This window comes from Emydura macquarii, unplaced genomic scaffold, assembly GCF_026122565.2.
Source record: "Emydura macquarii macquarii isolate MOO-44397 ecotype Brisbane River unplaced genomic scaffold, CSIRO-AGI_Emac_v2 contig_71, whole genome shotgun sequence".
Taxonomy (NCBI): Eukaryota; Metazoa; Chordata; order Testudines; family Chelidae; genus Emydura; species Emydura macquarii.
In genome coordinates this window covers 8,351,090-8,372,007 of record NW_027130208.1, presented here as the reverse complement: position 1 = coordinate 8,372,007, position 20,918 = coordinate 8,351,090, and the positions used below count along the sequence as shown (strand labels likewise).

The 20,918-nt window shown below is 44.1% G+C and overlaps 1 protein-coding gene across 1 annotated transcript in view; it reads right to left on the bottom strand.

Moving 5' to 3' along the window:
* Positions 1–7,369, bottom strand: part of LOC137147956 (uncharacterized) — a 38,122-nt gene extending 30,753 nt beyond the window's left edge. The window contains exons 1-4 of the mRNA XM_067540374.1: positions 7,333–7,369; positions 6,633–6,843; positions 3,946–4,037; positions 2,762–2,994 (exon numbers count right to left, since the gene is read on the bottom strand). Of these exons, the coding sequence (XP_067396475.1) occupies positions 2,762–2,994; positions 3,946–4,037; positions 6,633–6,843; positions 7,333–7,369 (573 nt within the window). The remainder of the gene's footprint in view (positions 1–2,761; positions 2,995–3,945; positions 4,038–6,632; positions 6,844–7,332) is intronic.
* Positions 7,370–20,918: the final 13,549 nt, after the last annotated feature.

Sequence of the window (20,918 nt, the reverse complement as noted above, 5' to 3'; positions counted from 1 at the left end):
CAGCATGTGCTTAACTTTAAACACAAAAATAGAGTCATTATCTTCAGTGGGAATTCTAGGCTACTGTAAACACTGTGCAACCTGGCACTGTTTTGAGGCATGGAGGGAATTACATAGTCCCCCAAAAATACACCAGGCCGTCAGATTAAAGATCACTTTGGCCCGCAGGAGGCATCTTCCCAATGTTGGTGGCATGCTGTGTTTGCAGGGTTGACTTCCACCCGCAGTGCTAAACAAAACAAAGCCATGCAATGGGATGTGCAGAGCAGGCAATCTTTGACAGCGGGACTAACACACCTGCTAGGTTTATATGTCGAGGTAACTAGAGGGAGAGACGTTGGGAAGCCTGCAAGGGGTATGTATGTATCCTCTGTGCTCTTCTGCTATGCTTCTTGGACGCTCCATCACGGCAGCAGAGCGGGCTCTGTGGTGGGATAAATTAGGAAAGCTGTGGAGGCATGTCCAGTAGATATGATCTCTATGGATCCATCGACTCAATTTCCTGAATAGCTGTGGGCACAGGTCCTGTGGAGGCTGTTGCAGTTTATGGGCTAGGGGAGTTTTTGTTGCCACTGGAACCTGGAGGTCAGGAGGATTCTGTCTCCCATGACCCCCTATGGAGCATCCTTGAAGGAAACTAATGTATTGGGGCTCTGCCATGGAAGAGAGCATTTGGGCTGAGCTTTCATCTCTTCATGAGTTTAAGACCAGAAGGGACCATTTCAGCATAATCTGACCTCCCGCGTATCAAGACATTAAATGGCACCCGGATAACCCTGTGCTAAGTTCAGTGACTTGTTCAACTAAAGCATTTTAGCTCTCACGAGACTAATCTAGTGTGCACCACCGCCAGAGAACAGGAGAGACTGAGGCACCAGCCAAGCCTGATGTCACTGAAAGGGAATTGATTAGGTGACATGTCCTGATGATCAGGGTAATTATGAAATAATCCATGCCCTGTCATCCAGTCCCAGCATTTGGCAGTCAGAGACTTAGGGACACCAGAGCCTGGGGTTGCATCCCTGACTATTTTGGCTAATAGCCATTGATGGACCTTTCCTCCATGAACTTATCTAATTCTTTATTTGAGCCCAGTATTGTTTTGGCCTTCACAACATCCTCTGGCAAGGAGTTCCACAGTTAATCTAACAACATTCCCATCTCCTGACAAAACATCCATTGACTCCAGTGGTGCAGGATCAGATGCCGATACAGTAATTCTTCCATCTTTTCATAACAAGGAATCCCCAGCCATGAGGCAATAAGCACCTCCTACCAAATCCTGAACTCCTTCCTCTCCCCCTCGCTTAAACGGGAGTTCAAGGCCTGGAGCCCCATTGCAGGATTGTACTTGGAATGTTCTTTTGGTATTTGCTGATAAGAAGCAACAGGAGGATATCAAATCAATTGCAGCTCTCTGTTTCAAGGGCTTAATTTTCATGTCTTCGCTCCCATTCTGGTCCCTTCTTTAATCTGTACACAGCATGTACCCCGCCTGCCGCCAGATATTTTAATTCAGTCACAGTCAGTCAGTCGCACAGGATGAGCAATAGCGAGCAACAGCAATTCAATTAATTTCACACTCGCTGCGGGGAGCAGGATTTTAAACACCGCTCGTTGCAGGTGATCCTTACCGTTTCATTTGCAGGACATATGCCAGAGCTCTTGGTTTCTTTCCTGTCAAACACACTGGTCCCAAAAGCCAAAAATCTCCTGGCCATTTAATTTTAGAAACAAATCCAGTCCCTGCTAGCGCAAATAAAGTTGCATTTGAGCCTACACTGATAATTCCAGGCTGAAAATGAAGTCAGTTTAAACTGATAAGCAAGGGATGTCTCTAGTACTAATGCTAACTGATGCCTACCATGGTTCATCAGCAGCAATAGAACCCTCTGTCATCAAAACCAAACCTTCGGGGAGATAACACTTGAAATAAAGGAGTGCCTCCATTAGCAGCTATCCGTCGCAGGCTTCATTCTTCTGTGGGACCAGCCAATGGACAGGACAAGACAAAACAAATCGAGCTACAATGCTACATAATGCTTTGGAAGTGGAAAACCTGTGTCCTGATTCCCTGATGGGGTCATCAGTAGGAAAATATCTAGAAGTGACCTCCAAAGCGAAGACCTCTATCACTTCAGCTACAGAGCTTAGTCCATCAGCTGTAAATTCTACCAGATGGCTCGTCTCTGTGGGGTCACGTATAAGCTTTGCCTGTGCGTTGCTCTGGGAATCGCTGGCTCTGATGCACAGTCCATTGAAGTTAACGGAAAGGCTTCAACTGACGTCTATGGGCCTGATCCAAAGTCCACTGAATGTAAAGATGAATTGTTCACCTGCTTAAGAAGTTTCACTCTTCCAGGTAGGGAACAGACACAATACTGCGTGATTTAGCTGTACAGGCACACACCAGGAATAACAAATAGCCCCAACTAAACAGCTGAAATGAACAGCTCATGAAACAACCCATGCACTGAACTCCTTTCGCATATTTGTAAACAACAAAGAAATCAGGATAAACTGGCAGATAACCTATGAACAGGAAATAGGACTATATTTATTTGCAACCAATACCCCAATCCGCTCTAAAATGAATGTCCTCTTACTTACGATTGTAAACACTTTGGGCAGGGAATGTCTTTTTGTTCTAAGTTTGTATAGCACACCTAGCTAGCACAATGGGGTCTACAACCAAGGATCCTAGGTGCTACAATAATACAACTAATGAATAATAAATAATTATGATTAGACGTGAGTTTACCTCCAACGTGTCTGCTATTGATCCCACTTTCACACTTATTTTTTTAACATGAGATGAGTAATCAAACGCTTCCTGGCTTTTCACTCCAAGATATGGCTCTGCTGCACACACAGTTATTTTTCCATCATCTGGCAATGCCTCCACCATAGCAAGGATACTGTAACCTTTAAGGCTGCCAATTAATAAAATCCTCTTGGCTCCAACCATATGAACAAACATCCTGAGAACTTGGCCTATTGAAAGAATAGCACAAGTTGTTTTAAAAAATAACCACATTAAAGACATACACCATACATTGTTCACAATGAAAATTAAATCTAACTTCCAAGTTATCAGCAATTTTTTTAAAAAAATCACATCTTAAAACACTTTAGAATAGGGGTTTAACAACAGAATCTGACAGCATCTCATCTAAAATGCTGCTAACAACAGAATAAAAGTACCGATTTTAAGTGTAGAATCTGTATCATCAATGCCGGTATTGTTTAAGTGCTTGTTAAATAGTGCTTGAAATATTGCATATTTTAACATTTCTCCCAGAAGAAAATGGCTTTAAGATGTCTCCTGTATTCTTTCTGAGGCCAGGTTAAAAAAAAAAAAATCACTACATTACCTAGCATTTGCTCTTAAAGTCATTATCCCTAGACAGCACCATCATTTAAGAAATTTATCATCAGTTCTGTCCTTTGAACAATGTATTAGTGTAATACATTACATGAGTGCTTCACTGCGATGATGTATCACTGAAAAGATGGCAACATCTGAGAAGAATGAGTCCAGGAATAGATTTAGTGCGATAGCAGCTTTACACGTGACCACAACCCCAAGAGTCGTTAGTTTGGAAAGGACCAATATTTACCACACTGGAAGCACACTTAAACAACCTTTGCCATTTTTTTAAAAGTTGCCTTTCATCCCATTAATCTGATCTCTCTCTTGTTTGTGGAAGAGACGGAGCAGGTTTGAAAATTAGCTTTTCAAGAAAAATGAAGAAAAATCCAACCATAGAAAAACTCTCATTTAAATCCTATTTTCCACATGTCCCCAACACTTTCATGTTGTCCGCCCACACCCATGACACTCTCTGGATGCATGGGATAGAATGGAACTAGCGTCATGGTCTTACTGGCAACTGGCATTCAAAGTTTGTAGCATTTAGTTATTACGTATGCTGATGGACTTGCCTTTTAGATAGCCGGAAGTGCATTCTTTATGAGGCTTAACTTTCGGTTCAACTCCTTTGACATTCAGTTGCCTGCCTTCAAGGGAGGTTGTTCTAAAAACGAAACAACCAGTTCAGTGTGATTGTCGTGTACAAAATCTGCGAATCCCACATACAAAATGGCACGAGAGAGGGCATGCCTGCAAAACATGGAATGATCATGCGAGAACATTGGGGCCTGGAAGAACAGCTGGTACCCTGAACGACAAGCATTCCCAGAGTGCTCTGTAGCAGACAAGCGGTGACACAAGGAACAAAAAAATAGACTGCTCTGCTGCAGTAAATTCCAGAGGCTCCGATGTGCCACAAGTCACAGAATTGATGGGAGTCAATTTGGCTCTGGGACAGCAGTAACTCTCCAGGCACAAGGTCGGCTCTGGTCATGGTTTATATAAAACGGAACAGTTGTAAAAGAAAGGAGCTGCATCGTTGAGAGCTGACGTGCAACATCTCCCCAGCTGTGCCTGGTATACTATATCTGTGACCTCCATGGAGCATTGCTCTCCCGGGTGGGCAACTCCAAAATTGAGCTATTGCCTTCAGAAGACTCAATTCCTTGAGGATGGAGCCCATTTAACCGTCTCCCCTGTAGCCAGGGAAAAATCCACACCAGTCACAGGGTATCGGGAGACTCCCCTGATCATAACCTATGGAATAACGTCTGGCGACTCCCTAAGATCCCAACTGGCACAAAGTATATGACAATCAGATTGGGCTAAATTAGGGTATGTCTGCATTGCAATTAAACACCCCCAGCTGGCCGGTGTCGGATGCCTTGGGCTCACGGGACTCGAGCTACAGGGCTGTCAAATTGTGGTGTAGATAATTCAGGATTGCGCTCTGGAGCCCCGGCAGTGGGGGAGGCTCTGTTTTGGGAAGAAAACACCATGGGTTACTGAAAAAGGCAACAGCCACCAGGCAGGTGAGATTCCCCCATCCGAAGAGATTAGTCACCCCAGCTGTCAATCCTGGGAGGCTCGGGAGGCTTCTGCAGGCCAGAATTTTAAGCCACTGAAGCTATTTTTACTCTACTCCCCCTGCCAACCTTCAGTAAAATGAGAAAGAATTCATAACCCGTATCAGACACACTCAGATAATCCAAGACTTGAAGAGCTGAACATTTCATATAACCTCTTTTCTGCCCCTCATAAATGCTTTAACAACTTTAATAAGATAATGTATAGCTATTATCATACAGCTAGCGTAAGTCAAACAACTATCAGCTATTATTTCAGCAACAGAACTAATGCTCAGCATTCCCGTAATCCACAGACTGGAACAGTTTACACATTGTCAATTTCAGAAAGAACGGGCTTCTTCCACGTCTCAGAATTTACGTTGATAGATGGGAACCGTTTAGCAGACTCTACACATCCAGGTAATATACTTCGGCTCGAAGAGGAATAATGAGGGTATCAATTGGACTTCTGAATTAACGATACCTAAAATTAGCTTAATTAATTAGTTTAGTTACTAGAGTAATTTAGTTAGCAGACTAATTAATATTTGTAAAGCACTTTTGAGATAAAAGCTCCAGGGCATACAAAGGCTATTATTACTGGGCTGAATCCTCAGGTCCTTAACTCCTGTTTTATATAGAAAGTTCATCTGTGTTTACTCCTAACTAGAAGCATTTCAAAAGAATGATGGCTGCATTTGATCAGCATCTCCACGGTTTCAGATTGTTAAAAACACAGATTGTTCATATTATTAGGGGTTCAAATCCTGACATTCTTTAAAGGACAGATCCCTTTGCCTGCGCAGAGCCCCAGTGAAGTTCCATGTGAAGGTCACTGCAGAATTGGGGTCCTAGGTGTTAACCACTTGTTTTGCCATGTCCTTATTCAGACAAACTCTCCTTGGTTTACGGAAACAGAGAAGAGTCAAGCCCCTTCTTTCTTGGCTCTCCTAAAAACAGTTCAAAAATCATTGCACTGTGGGTTTTTAATGAGCTCTAACAAAGAAGAGAATAGTTAAATGGTGTGCATATACTGAACCTAGCAAGGGGAGCAGTGGATTCTCCATCTCTTGAAATCTTCAAATCAAGACCAGATGCCATTCTGAAAGATATGCGGTAGTCAAACACAGGTCATGGGGCTCAATATGGGTAAATGGGTAACTCGTATTCTATGGCTTGTGTTATATATGAGGTCTCTTCTATTCTGGTTGTTATACCATGCTCATCACCCCACTATCTTTGTGTCTACCACTAGTGCATTAAGGAACATAACTAACAGCTATCTTGTGTTTGCTCTCTCATCCTCTCCCCCGGGGGGAGAAGTGTATGCAGTGGAGTGTTTTGGTTTGGATTTTTTTTATTATTATATTACTAATAGATAATATATAATGAACTGGTAGCAGTGTGTGTGTGTGTGTGTGTGTGTGTGTGTGTGTGTGTGTGTGTTCGCATGCACACGCACACACGTACATTCCTTTGTGTGTCTGTTAGAGAAGACAAGGTTAAAGAAACGTGCCTTACACTTAGCGTGGAAGGTCGTGAGGTTGATGATGATTCTTAGTTCCTGGAGGAGTTCATTCCACAGTCTTGGGGCAACCCCTGAGATTATGGTCTCTTAAGGCCTTAAAATCTAAGACTTTAGGGATCAGACCATGAGAAAAATGCACAAGGTAACAAATAAATCTCCTTACTGCTTTGAGGTGGCCATTGCATCCAGGTAAGGGTCCAGTCCAACAGCAACATCCAGAGCTTCCTGTAAATAATGCTTTAGCTCTTCAGGAACACGAGAGTCACCGAGTGCTATTTCTCTGGCTTTCCTAAGGTTCTCCGCAATGAGCCCCATGGATGTTTCTGAAAGAAAAAACAAACAGGAAGTACTTTTCAAATTGAACGTGGAAATATCTGTTACAGTGAGTTTCTGACTGCTCAGGATTTAATGGTTGTCAGGGAATATAGAAATTAGAACTGATAGTTTTTTTTTTTTAATTTAAACATTTTTACCCAAAAGCGGCTTTTTGAGCACAATGAACATTTTTCTGGACATTTTTGAAAACTGGAGAAAACACGCTATCCGGGCTTTTTGTGTTTCCCCACTCCTCTCCCCCTCCCTCCCTCGCTCCTTTTCCAGTGGAAAGTGGGGGCGGGGGAGAAGATGGAGGGCAAGATGAAAACTTTTCTGGTTTCAAACCTGAAAACCAAATTTTGTTTTTTGACCAAATGAAAACGAAATAAAACAATTCCATTAAAATTCCAAACGAAGTAAAAAAAAAAAATTTCATTGCGATTGAAAATTTTCATGAAAAATCCACACAGAATTTTTCAACTTGCTCTCATAGAACAAGCCTCCTGCTCCAAAACCTCTCACCTGACTCAAAGGAAAAACTCCATTACCTGTAGAAACAGCCACTAAAGGGCGTTTGATGTGCATGTAACCAACTGGCGAGTGTGCGTGTGTTACAGGGCCCTTTCCGTGCGTGCTCTACAGAGGCAGAGTCTGTTCTAGCCCAAGCTAGAAAGCCTCTGCTTTTTTTTTCAGTTTATTCTTCTGGCTCCAAAGACCCTGGTTCAAGCCACGTGTCTGCCAAAATGCAGTTGTCTCACACACACTCTCCCGCAAGACTGACATTCTGTCTGGCAGAGGGCAATTGTGGACGCACACACAGTGTTATTTCACGTTCCACCAGTCAGACAAAGTTTGTCTTAAAGCATCTGGGAGTGACAGATGTTTAAAATGAACATGCTGGCACTGCTGCATGGTTATAAGAACGGTTAATTAGATCTGGTCAGGAATTTTTTTACAAAATTGGGGGGGGTTTTTTAGGCAGGACAGTGACACTAAAACTGGGTGCTCAGGGCACTCTCATGAGATGTGGGAAAACCAGGTTCAAATCCCTGCTCCCAATCAGAAAGACGGAGGACTTTGGGGTCCTCCCCTATACCATGTGACAGCCTTACGCACAGGGCTGTTGGCGTCTCTGGGGTCTCCCTTTCTCGGTCTCAGAATCTTTGAAAAAATTTAAAAGGAATGGGAAAAATTTCTGAAATCGCAAACATTTTCACAGGTTGGGAAAATCATTTCTTGCCCAGCTCTACTGTCAATGAACTATATTATATGCAGATTCAGCAGCAGGCACGGAAATCAGCACCTTCGGCTTCAAAACCGCTTGAGCTAAAGTGATTGCGCCATTAAGCACTGTAGTATTAGGGTTTCTATCTTCAGTCATCAGTAGGGACTGAACATGGAAACTCTGATTTTAAAAGCATGAGCTTCTACCACTTGGGTCAAAACCCACTTCTGTTAGGTTGGTGATAATAGCAGACTCAAACCTCTGTACATGGTCAAGGAATAGATCGACTCTGCATCTGGGAGCAAACCTCCCAGGCTGGGTTCCACACACTTGGGCAGGCCTCGCGCTAACGTGCTAAAAATAGCGGCGTAGACCTTGCTGCTCAGATTGGAGCTCAGACCTTCAAACCGGGAGTGGAAGGGGGGCTTGAGAGTCTGAGACACAATGTCAAAACAACGTCTACACAGCTATTTTTAGAGCTACTGTTGGGGGAATTCTGTGCCATTGAACACGCACAGAATTCATGTCCCCCCCAGATATTTTTCCCCCTCCGAAACGAGATTCTGCCAAGGAGGTGCTGCAGTTACACCTTCTGTCCACCCAGGGTTTCTTTGGACCCAGAAGAGGAGGCAGCTGGCTCAGGGAGAGAGCAGCCAGCTGTGTGGAGAGGGAGGGAGCAGTGGCTGCCTTCCTCAGAGTCCCCTGCCCATGGGGTCAGGTGAGGAGACATGGGAGGGGATGGACAGACAGAGCAGGGCACACAAGGCTTTCGGGGGGGGAATCACATAAACTGGGGTTTAGAAAGGCTGCGGGGGACAGGCTGGGTCAGGGGAACAGGAGGTAGTGGGATGACAGTACTGAGCCAGGGGCTGAATGGGAGTGGGGGTACAGGGACACAGGGGGCTGAGTGGGGTGCAGGGGGATGGGGATGGGGCAGATGTGCCTGACTGAATGGGAGTGGCTATGGGTCAGCCAGAGACTGCTGGGGTGAGGCTCCCCTACTCCCTAACAATCCCTGCTCCTCTCCCCCCAAAGAACTGGTCCATACTTCTCCCACCCTATCCAACAGCCCTCTGGGTTCACACCCCGGCTCCTTCCCAGCAATGACTTCCCTCTCCCTCGGCTCCTCCATCACCCGACTCCCTCCCAAGCCTTCGCCCTGCTTCTGAGGGGGGCGGGAAACACGTTTCTGCTTTGTCCTTGAATGAATTATTACTCGAAGTTCTGCCTCAACAGGCCTGGTAAGGAATCCATTTGTCAAACCAAACCCCCACAACATTTCCTGAATCTTTTTTGTCATCTGTATTGTTACAGACACACTTGCTGGCAGATATTTTGAAATAAATGACCAAGATAATTGAAACGGGCGTGGTTATATTGTGATATTATTTTAAAATCTTGTGCACCGAATTTTGAATTTTTTAAGCATTCCCCTAGGCGTGACTAGCGGAGCCCTGCTAACACAACTCTGTGGACCTGAGCTGGGAGGCTGACCCGCAGATGCAGCAAACTCATGCCCAAGGAGACAAAGAGCCACACACACCCAGGTCTTTTTCATGACCCAGCCTCTCTCAGGCGAGATGACTAGAGGCGCGTTTCTTCCCATAGAGAGAAGCGGGGACACATACAGATCACGCCAGTCGGTACTGCAAAGAGCACAGAACATTTCCAACAGCAGCTCACTCACGACGATGAGTTGCAAAGCCGCCCAGTGTGCTGCAGCAGGTGACACTCGGGTCTTTTTGCACATAGAAAAGGTTCTCGCTTACGGCCTCTAGCACCGGTAGTGGAAAATCAAATGGCAGGGGTACAAGGGGGAGGGGCGGACGACGCTCCAGAACAGCAGCAATTCATTCCATTATAACAACAGATTCACTTTAGCAGAATTCTTCCAATCTCCATTTATCAAAACGCCTGTTATGCTTTGAAGGGATCTGACGACAGCTATTTCAGGACAGGACAAGTCAAGCAGTTTTTAATGAAAGTGGGGTGGAGCTTGTTAGGGCGCGCAAGACTTTGTAACGCGAAATCAGTATAGTTTGACAAGAGCAAGGCCCTAAAAGCAATGCTAAGCCAGAAAAGCAAGAGTTAAGACCTCTCAGGAGCAAAACCCAGACGCTGCCCTCTGCCCGACCTTAGGCCAGAGGAGGAAGTGCCTTGGGGTCTGGAGCATCCTGAGACGACCACAGACATTTGCTAATGCTTGATAAGCTAAAAGGTCTCTATTTTAGTAATAATAAAGGAGAAGTAAGACTATGGCTGAGCTCTCTTTGAAGTAAACAACTAACGTCACCTTATTCCAGAAGGTCCCTAGCTAACTACCAATAAACTAATAGCAACTAAGTGTTAAGGCCCAATCCCTACTGGGATTGAGATATACGCCATGTATTGCTGGGTAAAGCTTGCTGCAAGGTGAGGGGGGAAAAGGGTATATCAATCCCCCGAGAGCCTTCCCAAGTGGAGACTCTCCGTGGATCCGTGGAGGCGCTAGCGGATGCCTCGGGCAGGCGGTTCCCGTACGTCACCTGCTTATCAGAACGAAGTATGGGTCTCCCTCGTTCTTGGTGATAAGCGTCCCTGCACACGCTTAAATAAGGCTAGCTTCTTACATCGATGGGCCCCCAGGAGTATATTGCTGTAGGTATCCTCTTGGCAGGTCTCTTCCTTGCTTAAGGTTCACTTCTCTGTTCGCTAACTGCAGCTGCTGCTGCGGTTGCTCAGCTTATGATAATAATAAGTCCTGTGCCTATAAGTTGCTACTTTATATCCTTGTGGTTAATTGTACTTTCATTGTACTTTTCATCTTAAGGCTTGTGCCGGAGCTGCAGTTCCTGTATGGTACAGGACTCCCGCTCCTGTCTGTCTTTCTTATGCTATCTCAGGTAATAAATAAGCACTTTGACATCCTTTTGCCAGTGTGCTCCATTCCGCCACCGAGATAAAAATACCGAACACTACAGAGCTGCTTTCTGAGTGGCAACATTTTATTCTCTCTGTGATGGAAAAAGCTGCTAAAGGACATAACAGTAACCAAAACAATGACCACTCTTCTCTCCAGAGAGCCACGGCCCTGGCTCCCGAAGGCCGGATAAGCAGCACGATCTGCAGGGAGTCCAGGCGCGATGGCCACACCCACCCAGATGTAGCACTCTTTGGCGGGGGAGTGGCTTCCTCAGCAACAGAGTGCTGGGAGGTGCGTTGTGGGAGGGGTTTAATGGAACTGCAACAGCTGATTTACCAACGCCGCCCGCGCCAAGGCCAAAGGCAACATGCAGCAGCTGGTGAGCTGGTTATAGAATGACCCGGCAGCAGGATTCCATCTCCCCTGATGACGGAAGAGCGTTCATATGAACAGCTCATATGTTTGGGGGGGATCCAGGATCTGGCCCCTAGAAAGTCAAATTCCACAAAGGGCCCGATCCTGTCATCCTGACTAAGACCAATCTCCTATTGTCTGAGTTGCACTTCACTGACTCTCATTGTCCAAGCTGAAAGAAACAGACAAGTAGACAAAGAACATAACTAGTGAGAAGTAAATTGGATCTTTAACCTTCTTTCACATAGGAATTTCCGTGTGACCAAGGGCTATCTATTCCAGTATCCTGCTTCTGTACCGGACACAGTAGGCAGATGTGGATAATCTGACCCCACATTAGATCTCATCCCTGATTTCCAATAGTTGGAGATTGGCTTCAACCGTGAAGCATGAGGATTAATATCTCTTGCAAAATGTTTATTATTAATTGTGTAACTCTGCATTTCCAGAGAAATGTCGAATCCCTTTTTGAATCTTGCTAAATTCTCAGCCTCAACAACTTCCTGTGGCAATGAGTTCTGTAGTCCAATTACGTGGTGTGTGAAAATATCTTTCCTTATATCAGTTTTGAATTGGCCACCTTTTAATTTAATTGATTATGGTCTTGTATTATAAGAGAAGGAGAATAGAATCTCTGATCTGTCTTTTGTAGAACATTTATTATTCACTCTGAACAACCAAAGTCTTTATTGCTAATGTAGGAAAAGAAAAAGGTTTACATCCAGTGTATGATTTTTTTTTTAAAATGAGGGAGTTACATTTTAGCTGGAGGGACAGAGAAAATTTGCCTGCCAATCAAAAGAGATTTTAGCCTCAGCAGTTTTGTAACCCAGCCCCACCTTTATTATAACACCAACCTCAGGTGCTGGGAATTGTGAAAAGAGAAATGTTGAGAACGACATGCCAACATCAAGTACAGAAATCTTACACAATCACCCCAGGAAGTGCTGCATTTATTAATGATACCCGGGCCCAACAGCAGAGGTCAGAATTGCTTTAGTTTATGCAAGCACCTGACAAATCCAAACAGAGCACAGTTCATGGCTAGCTCCCAATCAAAGGCCGGGTTTCCTAGGACGTAACCCACTCTGAATTTTTAAATTACATTTCTACACGCTGTATCATCTAGGTAAGCGATAAGAAACCATTTAATCAGCTACTCCTCTCCTTTCTTGCTTTGGGGAAGGACCTGACTTTTTTTGATTGCATGTTGGTGTAGCACCAAGCAAAACGGGACCCCCAAACTGGTTGAGGCTTCTAGAGACTATCAAGATACAAATAATTATTCTCTGATTTTCGGTGTGCACGATACAAATTGGACTATGTTTTCTTTTTCTTCCCTAGGTTTCTCTCAAAGACAGCAGATTCCCCCCCCCCCCCCCATGCTCCTCTCAACACCTGTCTTCCTTGTCTTCACCCTATTCCCCTCCTTCTACCTTTGTGCACCTTCCCCAGCTATTCTAGCAGCATCATTTCAAAGTGTATGGGGAGGGTGGGGGGGAGCTGGCTCGCCAGAAGTTGGATAACACTCCCAGATCCGAAGCAGAGAGGCAGGCACTGCTGGCAGTTTCCCCACTGAGTGGCAGCACCTCATAGAAGAAAAACAGAAGCACGGCTGTTCAGCTTCAGCCAGCATGCCCCGCTCCCAGTCCGTTTCTTCCATAAAAAGGAAGCTGAAGCGGAGGGAGGTTACAACTTTTGGATAGAGCCAAGCTAATCTGGGACAGACTTAAGCAATTTTGGATTCAGATAAGCATTTCGGAAACTCAGAAGGAAATAAAGACGAGCAGAGCAGGAAGGATGCACTGCGTAGCTTGTGTTGCAGACATAGAACCACATTCATTGCTGGGATAAGCTGGTGTAATTCCATCGACTCCAGCAGAGCTGTGCCAATTTATACCAACAGAGAATTTGACCTCGAGCATTTGGATAGATTCCGAATTCAAATATACCTTCAGTTTGGGCAGATGATCGGGGGGGATGGGAAATAAAAGGTGAAAGACCCAAGCCAGCCATCTGTCCCAAGACTCACCTTCAGGGCAGAGATAATGACTATACGTACAAGCTAAAGGCCTGACCCAGCACACACACAAAAATGTAAGATTAAATCTTTGCAAGATCGGACCTGTACAGCATCCACCGGGAGGCTCGAGTTATAGGCTCAGACAGACCTTGGCTACTATACGAAATAAATGGGGACCTGAGGGTACGATCTAACTCCTGATGAGCCGGTTTTTATTGCTACACAATGACGCTAGATTAAATGGGGAAGGAGAGTAGCAAAAGGTGCGAGTTTGCAGGCTGGGCAAGCGAATGGGGAGAGGCACCTTCTGGGAGGTGCTAGGTGTGGAGGTCGGGGGGAGGTCTTGTCTTCAAGAGAAATTGGAAAATATTGTCAAATAAATGCCTATTAGGGATAACCTGGCACAACAATTTGCCTTAAGCTAGAGATCATGTTCTTACGTCTTTGCAGGGTGGGGCTCTACAACTGGGAAAGGGCAGGAGAAAAAGCAGCGGATGGGGGAGCCTGCTAAGAGAAAAGCAATTTAATTACATACGGCCACTCAGGGAATCATTATTTGTGAACAATTATATTCAATAACTTTTTTATTTCATGGACATCACAAATTATGGGAATTTTGGCACAATATTCTATTTTAAATGGCAGTGTCTTGCTTAATACGTGATTTGTAGAGAGACTGTCATCATCATCTGTTTATGGTGGCCCACACCAGGTGCTACACCCTTCCCAGACAAAGCATGGTTCCTGAAGGAGCGAAGAGTCTAAGAAAAGCCGGATGATAAATAGAAATGGGACAGGGAAACAGGGATTTTATATTACACACACAGAATCAGCTAGATTAACTGTAGATAGGATGGCAGAAGTGGGGACAGATATGTGAGATGGCTAGGGACCTTAAGGATGGACCCAGGGAGGTTGTGTTGTGCATAGGGAGCCAGGCTTGAAGACAGCAGGGCACGGAGATGAACGTGCACTAAGACGATAGATGCCAGGAGTAGTTTGGGATTTTGCAAAGACAAAGCCAAGGATGGCTTTGGCCACAGGACCCGTTTTATCTGAACCCATGAGGTCTGAGGGGAGCTGAGACAGGGCAGGGTGGTAGCTGGCTTGCATGTACAGTTCCAATTTTGTGGCCATCTGTATTTCGCATGCCCCATGCACTTATTCCCTCCTTATAGTAACCAGGGCCACTTTATAACCACAATCAGGGCCAGATTGTCCAAATGGCTCCAACCCCCATCCCATTTAGTCACCAGAGCAAGGGGTGGATTTGCAGAGCAGCTCAGCATGTTCGGGGCTGAATCCTTTTGAAAATCTAGCCCTAAGTGCTACAACGGGACGTGCTGGGAGCTGAGCACTTGGCAATCAGACACTGCAGGAGGGTTTCGGCAGTCATCCTCAACGAGGCATCTCAGCCATTGGCAACGTCCCACCACAGTTATTGCATAAACGCACACCCACCGAGACACCTTTCCCAAGGCATGGTGTTGACATAAACCACAAGAGCAAAACTCAAGTGGTTTCCTTGCATCAGCCGATCTCTAAGAATAGAATCACAGCCTTACAGGAGAAGCTGGATTCTACTGAGAGTTCCTGATCCAAATTTTGCAGTTGGAACCCATATATATATATATAGATAGATAGATATAGATATAGATATATATAGATATAGATATATATACACACACTGTATACTCAATGTCTGGAAATCTTTCAGTGCAAAGGTCCTCAGAGCTCTGATGAAGACAGGGACTGAGAATGTCACACTGTCCTTTTTGGATCTGATCCAAAGCTCATTGAAGTCATTGCTTACAAAGGGGTTTGGATCAGATCCTTTGTCAAGCCGCCTCACGCTTCCTCTGCTCTTGAGTTCTGCTGAAAGCAAAGGATCAGACATAACATAAAACATGTAAAATTTAAGAATCTTAACAAGGTATGTTGCTTCAATAAAGTGTATAGATTAATGTATATCCCCAGTTAGTAAAAAGAAAATCACTTGGAAACTGTAAACTACAACAAACCAAAGTCAAGTGGTATAATTATACAATAAAGGTTAATAATTCATATTTTGATTTATAAACCTCCACCATAAAACATAAAATCATAAAACATCCTAGCTCTGGGCAATAAAGGAAAGGATTTGCTATTTGATGATAACTAACTAACTAAAAAAGATGCATTTCCATAATACTGGAGAATGTGCCTAAAAAAATAAAGGGGGAGGGATCATCCGTTGGTGTTAATAATCAGAAACAGACCGTGATTTCAATAAAGCTATGACAATTTATACCAGCAGAGCTTCTGCCTCAAAGCACATATGCTTTTGAGAATAAGGATTATCCAGGCTAGGAAACTAAGAACAGGTTATACCAAAGCGCTGTATGAAGCAGAGAAAATCCACTGGTCTTTTAGGTATGTTGTCAGTCTAACTGTTCTCCTAAATGTTTGATAGCACTTCCTGGCGTGGTAAATCAGGTGGAGGATGAGATTTACTGTCTGCCTAACATATGACTTTTATTTCACCATGCGGAGAAAAAGGGATTGGGTCTTTGTTTTAAAAGAAGCTAGAATGATTCACAGAGGAGGAATCCTAAAGGGATCTGCAGAGGACAGTTTGCATCGCCAAGAGTTCTGGGATATTCCCGAAGCAATGGGAAACCCACAAGTTCAATGGGCAGCCAGTTCCATTGACTCCCCCGGTAGCCCTAGTTCCTCCCAGCTCCGCTTGCCACTCTAGACAAAAGTCAGTCACCTGTCCCCAAAAAAGGAATGTGCTTTCCCAGCACCCGTGCCTTCCCTTGAAGAGGGGGAACCTGTTGCTCTTGCATTGCTGCCCCAGGGAACCCCAAACTCTGCAGCAAGGGCAGCCGGGTTGAAATCAGCAGGAGGAGGAAGAGAGATTTACCTGTGGGGCAGTGCATGATGCTCCAGCCCAGCCAGATGCCAGAGGATGTGGTTGCTGCTCTCTCTGTAGCTGTGCAGTGCTCAGTTTGGGAGTGTAAATCCCCTCTCCACGTGAGGGGCAGGGCTGACATGGGGAGCACGTGGGAAGAGGCAGCAGAGCCTGAGGTTGCTGCTGGTTATGGAATGATCGCCCCCGGCTCGGGCTGGACCTGTTAGCCCCAGCTGCACCAGGCAATGCCTGGGCTACTCCCTCCCCCAGGCAGTTCCGATAAACTCACCAGGGCTGGGAAGAGCTAACAGCACCACACGGAAGGCAGCAGAGTTTTGGCATCTAGATGTTGTTTTATGTAAGTTGTTTGTTGGCCACAGGGCCCTGTCTGGGCTTTGAGAAGTTCTGGGGCCGGGGAAAGAAAACCAGCAGTTACACAACCTTAGGGCTGTGCGGCATAGAAGACTAGCCCCAACCAAACCCCCAGAGCCATGGAGGGGCACGTGCTCAGATTTCTATGCCTTGCCCTGAACCCCGCTGCATACCACCAGAACCCGTGCCCCCCTCCCACACACTGTCGCCTCCGCCCAGAGCCCCACACTTAGGAGGAATTTGACATCCCAAACCCACTCTACATTCCCCAGTGACCCCAAAGCGCAGGGTCTCAGGATGCCTATTGCTCCTAAGCCACATATTACACGGTGCCTGCTGAGACGCCACCCCTTGATGCTCACGACATTGCCAAGTATCTGCCTGCGCAGAACTGGCCGGTTTTGGAGAAAGGTAATTGAGGTTGTGGCAGGTCAATTCTGATGCGTGAGCCGAATAGTCAGACTTTCCCAATCCTGATCTGCTCTAGACCCCAGTTTGGGGTAGAAACTTCACTGGTTGTGCTGACCAAGTCGGCCCTCTTTCTGAATCCCTCCACCAACTCCCCGCTCTCCATCACATCAAACATAAGCTGCTGGCCTTCACGTGAAAGGCCCTTCGCAGTCAGTCCTCACGATCCCTATCGTTTGTTACTAAGCTCACCTCCCATCAGCCCATGATGCCAACGTCACATTGCCCAACGGTTACATTTCCAAACAAGGCACCTTCGTCCGGTCTCCCATTCCTTTCTACGCCTTTGGGAGGTGCTCCCTGTAAATATCCCAAACCTAGCTCGTTACCCACCTTCAAATCCCTCCTCGAAACTTCTCTTTGCCCGGATGATGCCTGCAAAAGACTTGACAAAGCTTAGGCTTTTGGTGTGCTGAGACTAGTCTATCACGCTGATCAATAGTGTCTCACTGTTCACTTGCAACTCCCCCGTCTGCCTGAATCCTTCTCTTGCCTTTTGTCTTATTCTTAGATTGTAAGCTCCTTGGGGCAGTGACAGCCTTTTTGTTCTGTTTGTACAGAGTCTAACACAATGTGATCTTGGTCCATGACAGGAGTTCCTAGGTGTACAGTAGTACAAATGATCCCTGCCCAGATGGGGAAAGTGAGGCACAGAGCAGTTTAAGTGATTGGCATGAGGCTACCCAGAGAGTCAGTGTCAGAGCTGTATTTAGAACCAACATTTCTAATCCTTATACTCTACTGCTACGCACATAACATCCGCTGCCCCTAGGGGCTTCCATTCTGCAAGCAATGTACCGGGTCAAACAATGCAAGGCCCTGGTGGTAGATGGCCATTATAACAAGCCTGATCTAGCTTGCCAACATTTGAAGTGAAACAGCAATACTTCCATGCCTCCCGGAATAAAGCAGAAAAATATCAATAGAAAATAATAAAATGTGCAGAACAAAATAGTACAAAAAAAAAGGCGAATAAAATAACTACAATTTTGATCTCTTATTACTATTAATCAAACCAAACAAACAAGACTAAATAGATCAACCCCCTTAGATACCTAAGATTAGCCCCATAAATCAGCAAACTATGAGCCAAATTAGATACTACAGCCCTGATAGAAACTGGTGCAACCTAAATATGGATTGGAAGTTAAAAGTTTTAGGCAAGTTTTTAGTATTGTTAGGACCAGAGCTGATACTCTAACCGTTCTTCCAATCTCTCCACAGATTGCTGGGTGACCGTGGGCAAGTCATTTCTCCCCATACCTCAGTTTTGCCATCTGTAAAATGGGGATAAATCTATTGACCTCCTTTGTAAAGCACTTTGAGATCTACAGATCAAAATTGTTATTAGAGCCATGTCTTGTTATTATTCATAATAATTAATTATCGCCTCCTTGAGACATGGTCAAACTTGCTTAAAAGATTTTAGCCTAGGAAAATTCTTAATCTATTTTAATAGCCTTTTCCAGGCTAAGTTTGCTGGTCTAGATTTCAGGAATGGTTTTCAATTTCATTTAGGCCTTAACTGAGCTATAAATATTCCTATATATATATATATAATTCTTGCTTTATGACTATTTAAAAACTAGTTTTCTTATAGTCTGCTTTTACGCTTGTTTTTAATTTTCTTGATCTTTGTTTTTCAAGTTGCTATGCAACTCCCCATCTTATATAATGGTATTAATTTTTGCCTTCAAAATAAAAGATCCTAGTAACACAGATGGTGTATTCTGTTTTACTAATTATTAGTGATTTCCCCTGTGATTTTCTTCATTTCCTTAAGCGATTTAACCCCAGTATACGGTTTGTGTTTTTTCTCTGTCACTGCTAATTGCATTATATGATCAGTCTACTTTTAATTTATCTAAGCTGTTCTAATGTTGCCTGTCTCCATGCTATCTAAAGGATTTTGTTTCTACCTGCAATTTGACATGAAACATGGCTTTAGTTTAAAAGAGCTGGATGAGGAGCTTGCTGGACCAGTAATGTTGATTTTCAATAAGTCTTGGAGCTTGGGGAAGTTCCAAAAGACTGGAAGAAAGCTAATGTTATGCCAGTTTTTAAAAAGGGTAAATGGGATGATCAGGGTAATTATAGGCATGTCAGCCTGATCATGGGCAAGATAATATTGATTAATAAAGACCTAAAGGAGGATAATGTAATTAATGCAAATCAAAATGGGTTTATGGAAAATAGATCCTGTCAAACTAACTGGATATCTTTTTTTGATTAGATCACAAATTTGGTTGAAAAAGGTAATAGTGCTGACATAATATACTTACACTTCTACAAGGCATTTGACTTGGTACTGCATGACATTTTGATTAAAAAACTGGAATGATATAAAATTAACATGGTACACATTAAAGGATTAAAAAATGGCTAACTGATAGGGCTCAAAATATAACTAAACAGGGAATCATCATCTTTCTGGTGCGGGTCCCAGAGGGATTGATTCTTTGCCTTATGCTATTTAAAACCTTTATCAATGATCTGGAAGAAAACACAAAATCATCACTGATAAAATTTTCAGATGACACAGAAATTGGAGGAGTGGTAAATCATGAAGAGAACAGGTCACTGATTCAAGTTATTTGGATCACCTGGAAAACTGGGCATAAACAATATGTGTTTTAAAATGGCTAAATGTAAATGTATACAATTAGGAACAAAAATATGTAGGCCATACTTATGGGATGGGGAAGCAGTGACTCTGAAAGAGATTTGGAAATTGTGGTGGATAAGCAGTTGAACAAAAGCTCCCAATGTGACACTGTGACAAAAGGACTAATGTGATCCTGGGATACAAAAATGGGAATCTCAAGTAGGAGTAAAGAGGTTATTTTACCTTTGCATTGGAAGTGGTGCGATCACTGCCGGAATATTGTGTGAAGTTCTGGTGTCTACAATTCAAGAAAAGTATTGATAAATTGCAGAGGATTCAAAGAAGAGTCAAGAGAATGACTTAAGGACTAGAAAACATTCCTTATAATGATAGACTCAAAGAGCTCAATCCAAAAAGAAGGTTAAGAGGTGACTTGTTTATTCTATAGGTACCTACATGGGAAACAAATATTTAATAATGGGCTCTTCAATCTAGCAGAGAAAGGTATAACATGATCCAGTGGCTGGAAGAGGAAGCTAGACAGATTAAGACTGGAGATAAGGTCTCAATTTTTAGCAATGAAGGTAATTAACGATTGGAACAATTTACCAAGGGTAGTGGTGGATTTTCCACCACTGACAATTTTTAAATCAAGATGGGATGTTAATCTGAAAGATCTGCTCTAGGAATTCTTTTGGGGAAGAAGAAGTCTATGGCTTCTGTTTTACAGACTAGATGATCACAATGATCCCTTCTTGCCTTAGAATCTATCTATCAGTCTATGACCCTTGCATGGAGGTGATCGAAGGTCATTACTGGCAATAGGAAGGGAGACAAACCTTTCCCTGGGGGCGATCCAAGATGGTGGAATGAACTCCCCGCAGACCTAAGGACCATCATAAACTTTGCCACTTTCTTCTCCAAGTGCCAGGTGCATTTTTTGACCTTGTCTTCTCTGCTATAAACATATACCAACAGGTATATTTATATTAAAACCAAAAAAATAACAGTACCCATACCCCCCATTCACACACTACCAAACCAAGACACTCTTACTGCATATACTTCTCCCTCTGGAGAAAGGATGGGAGAACAAACACACGACCGATGTGTAGTCATGTTGCTTAATGCGCTACTGGATAGTGCTCAATACTATGGTGATGAGCATGATACAAGACCCTATTCAAGAATAGAACAGAAGAAGTTGTCCTCTCGTTAGATCATTCTACTAG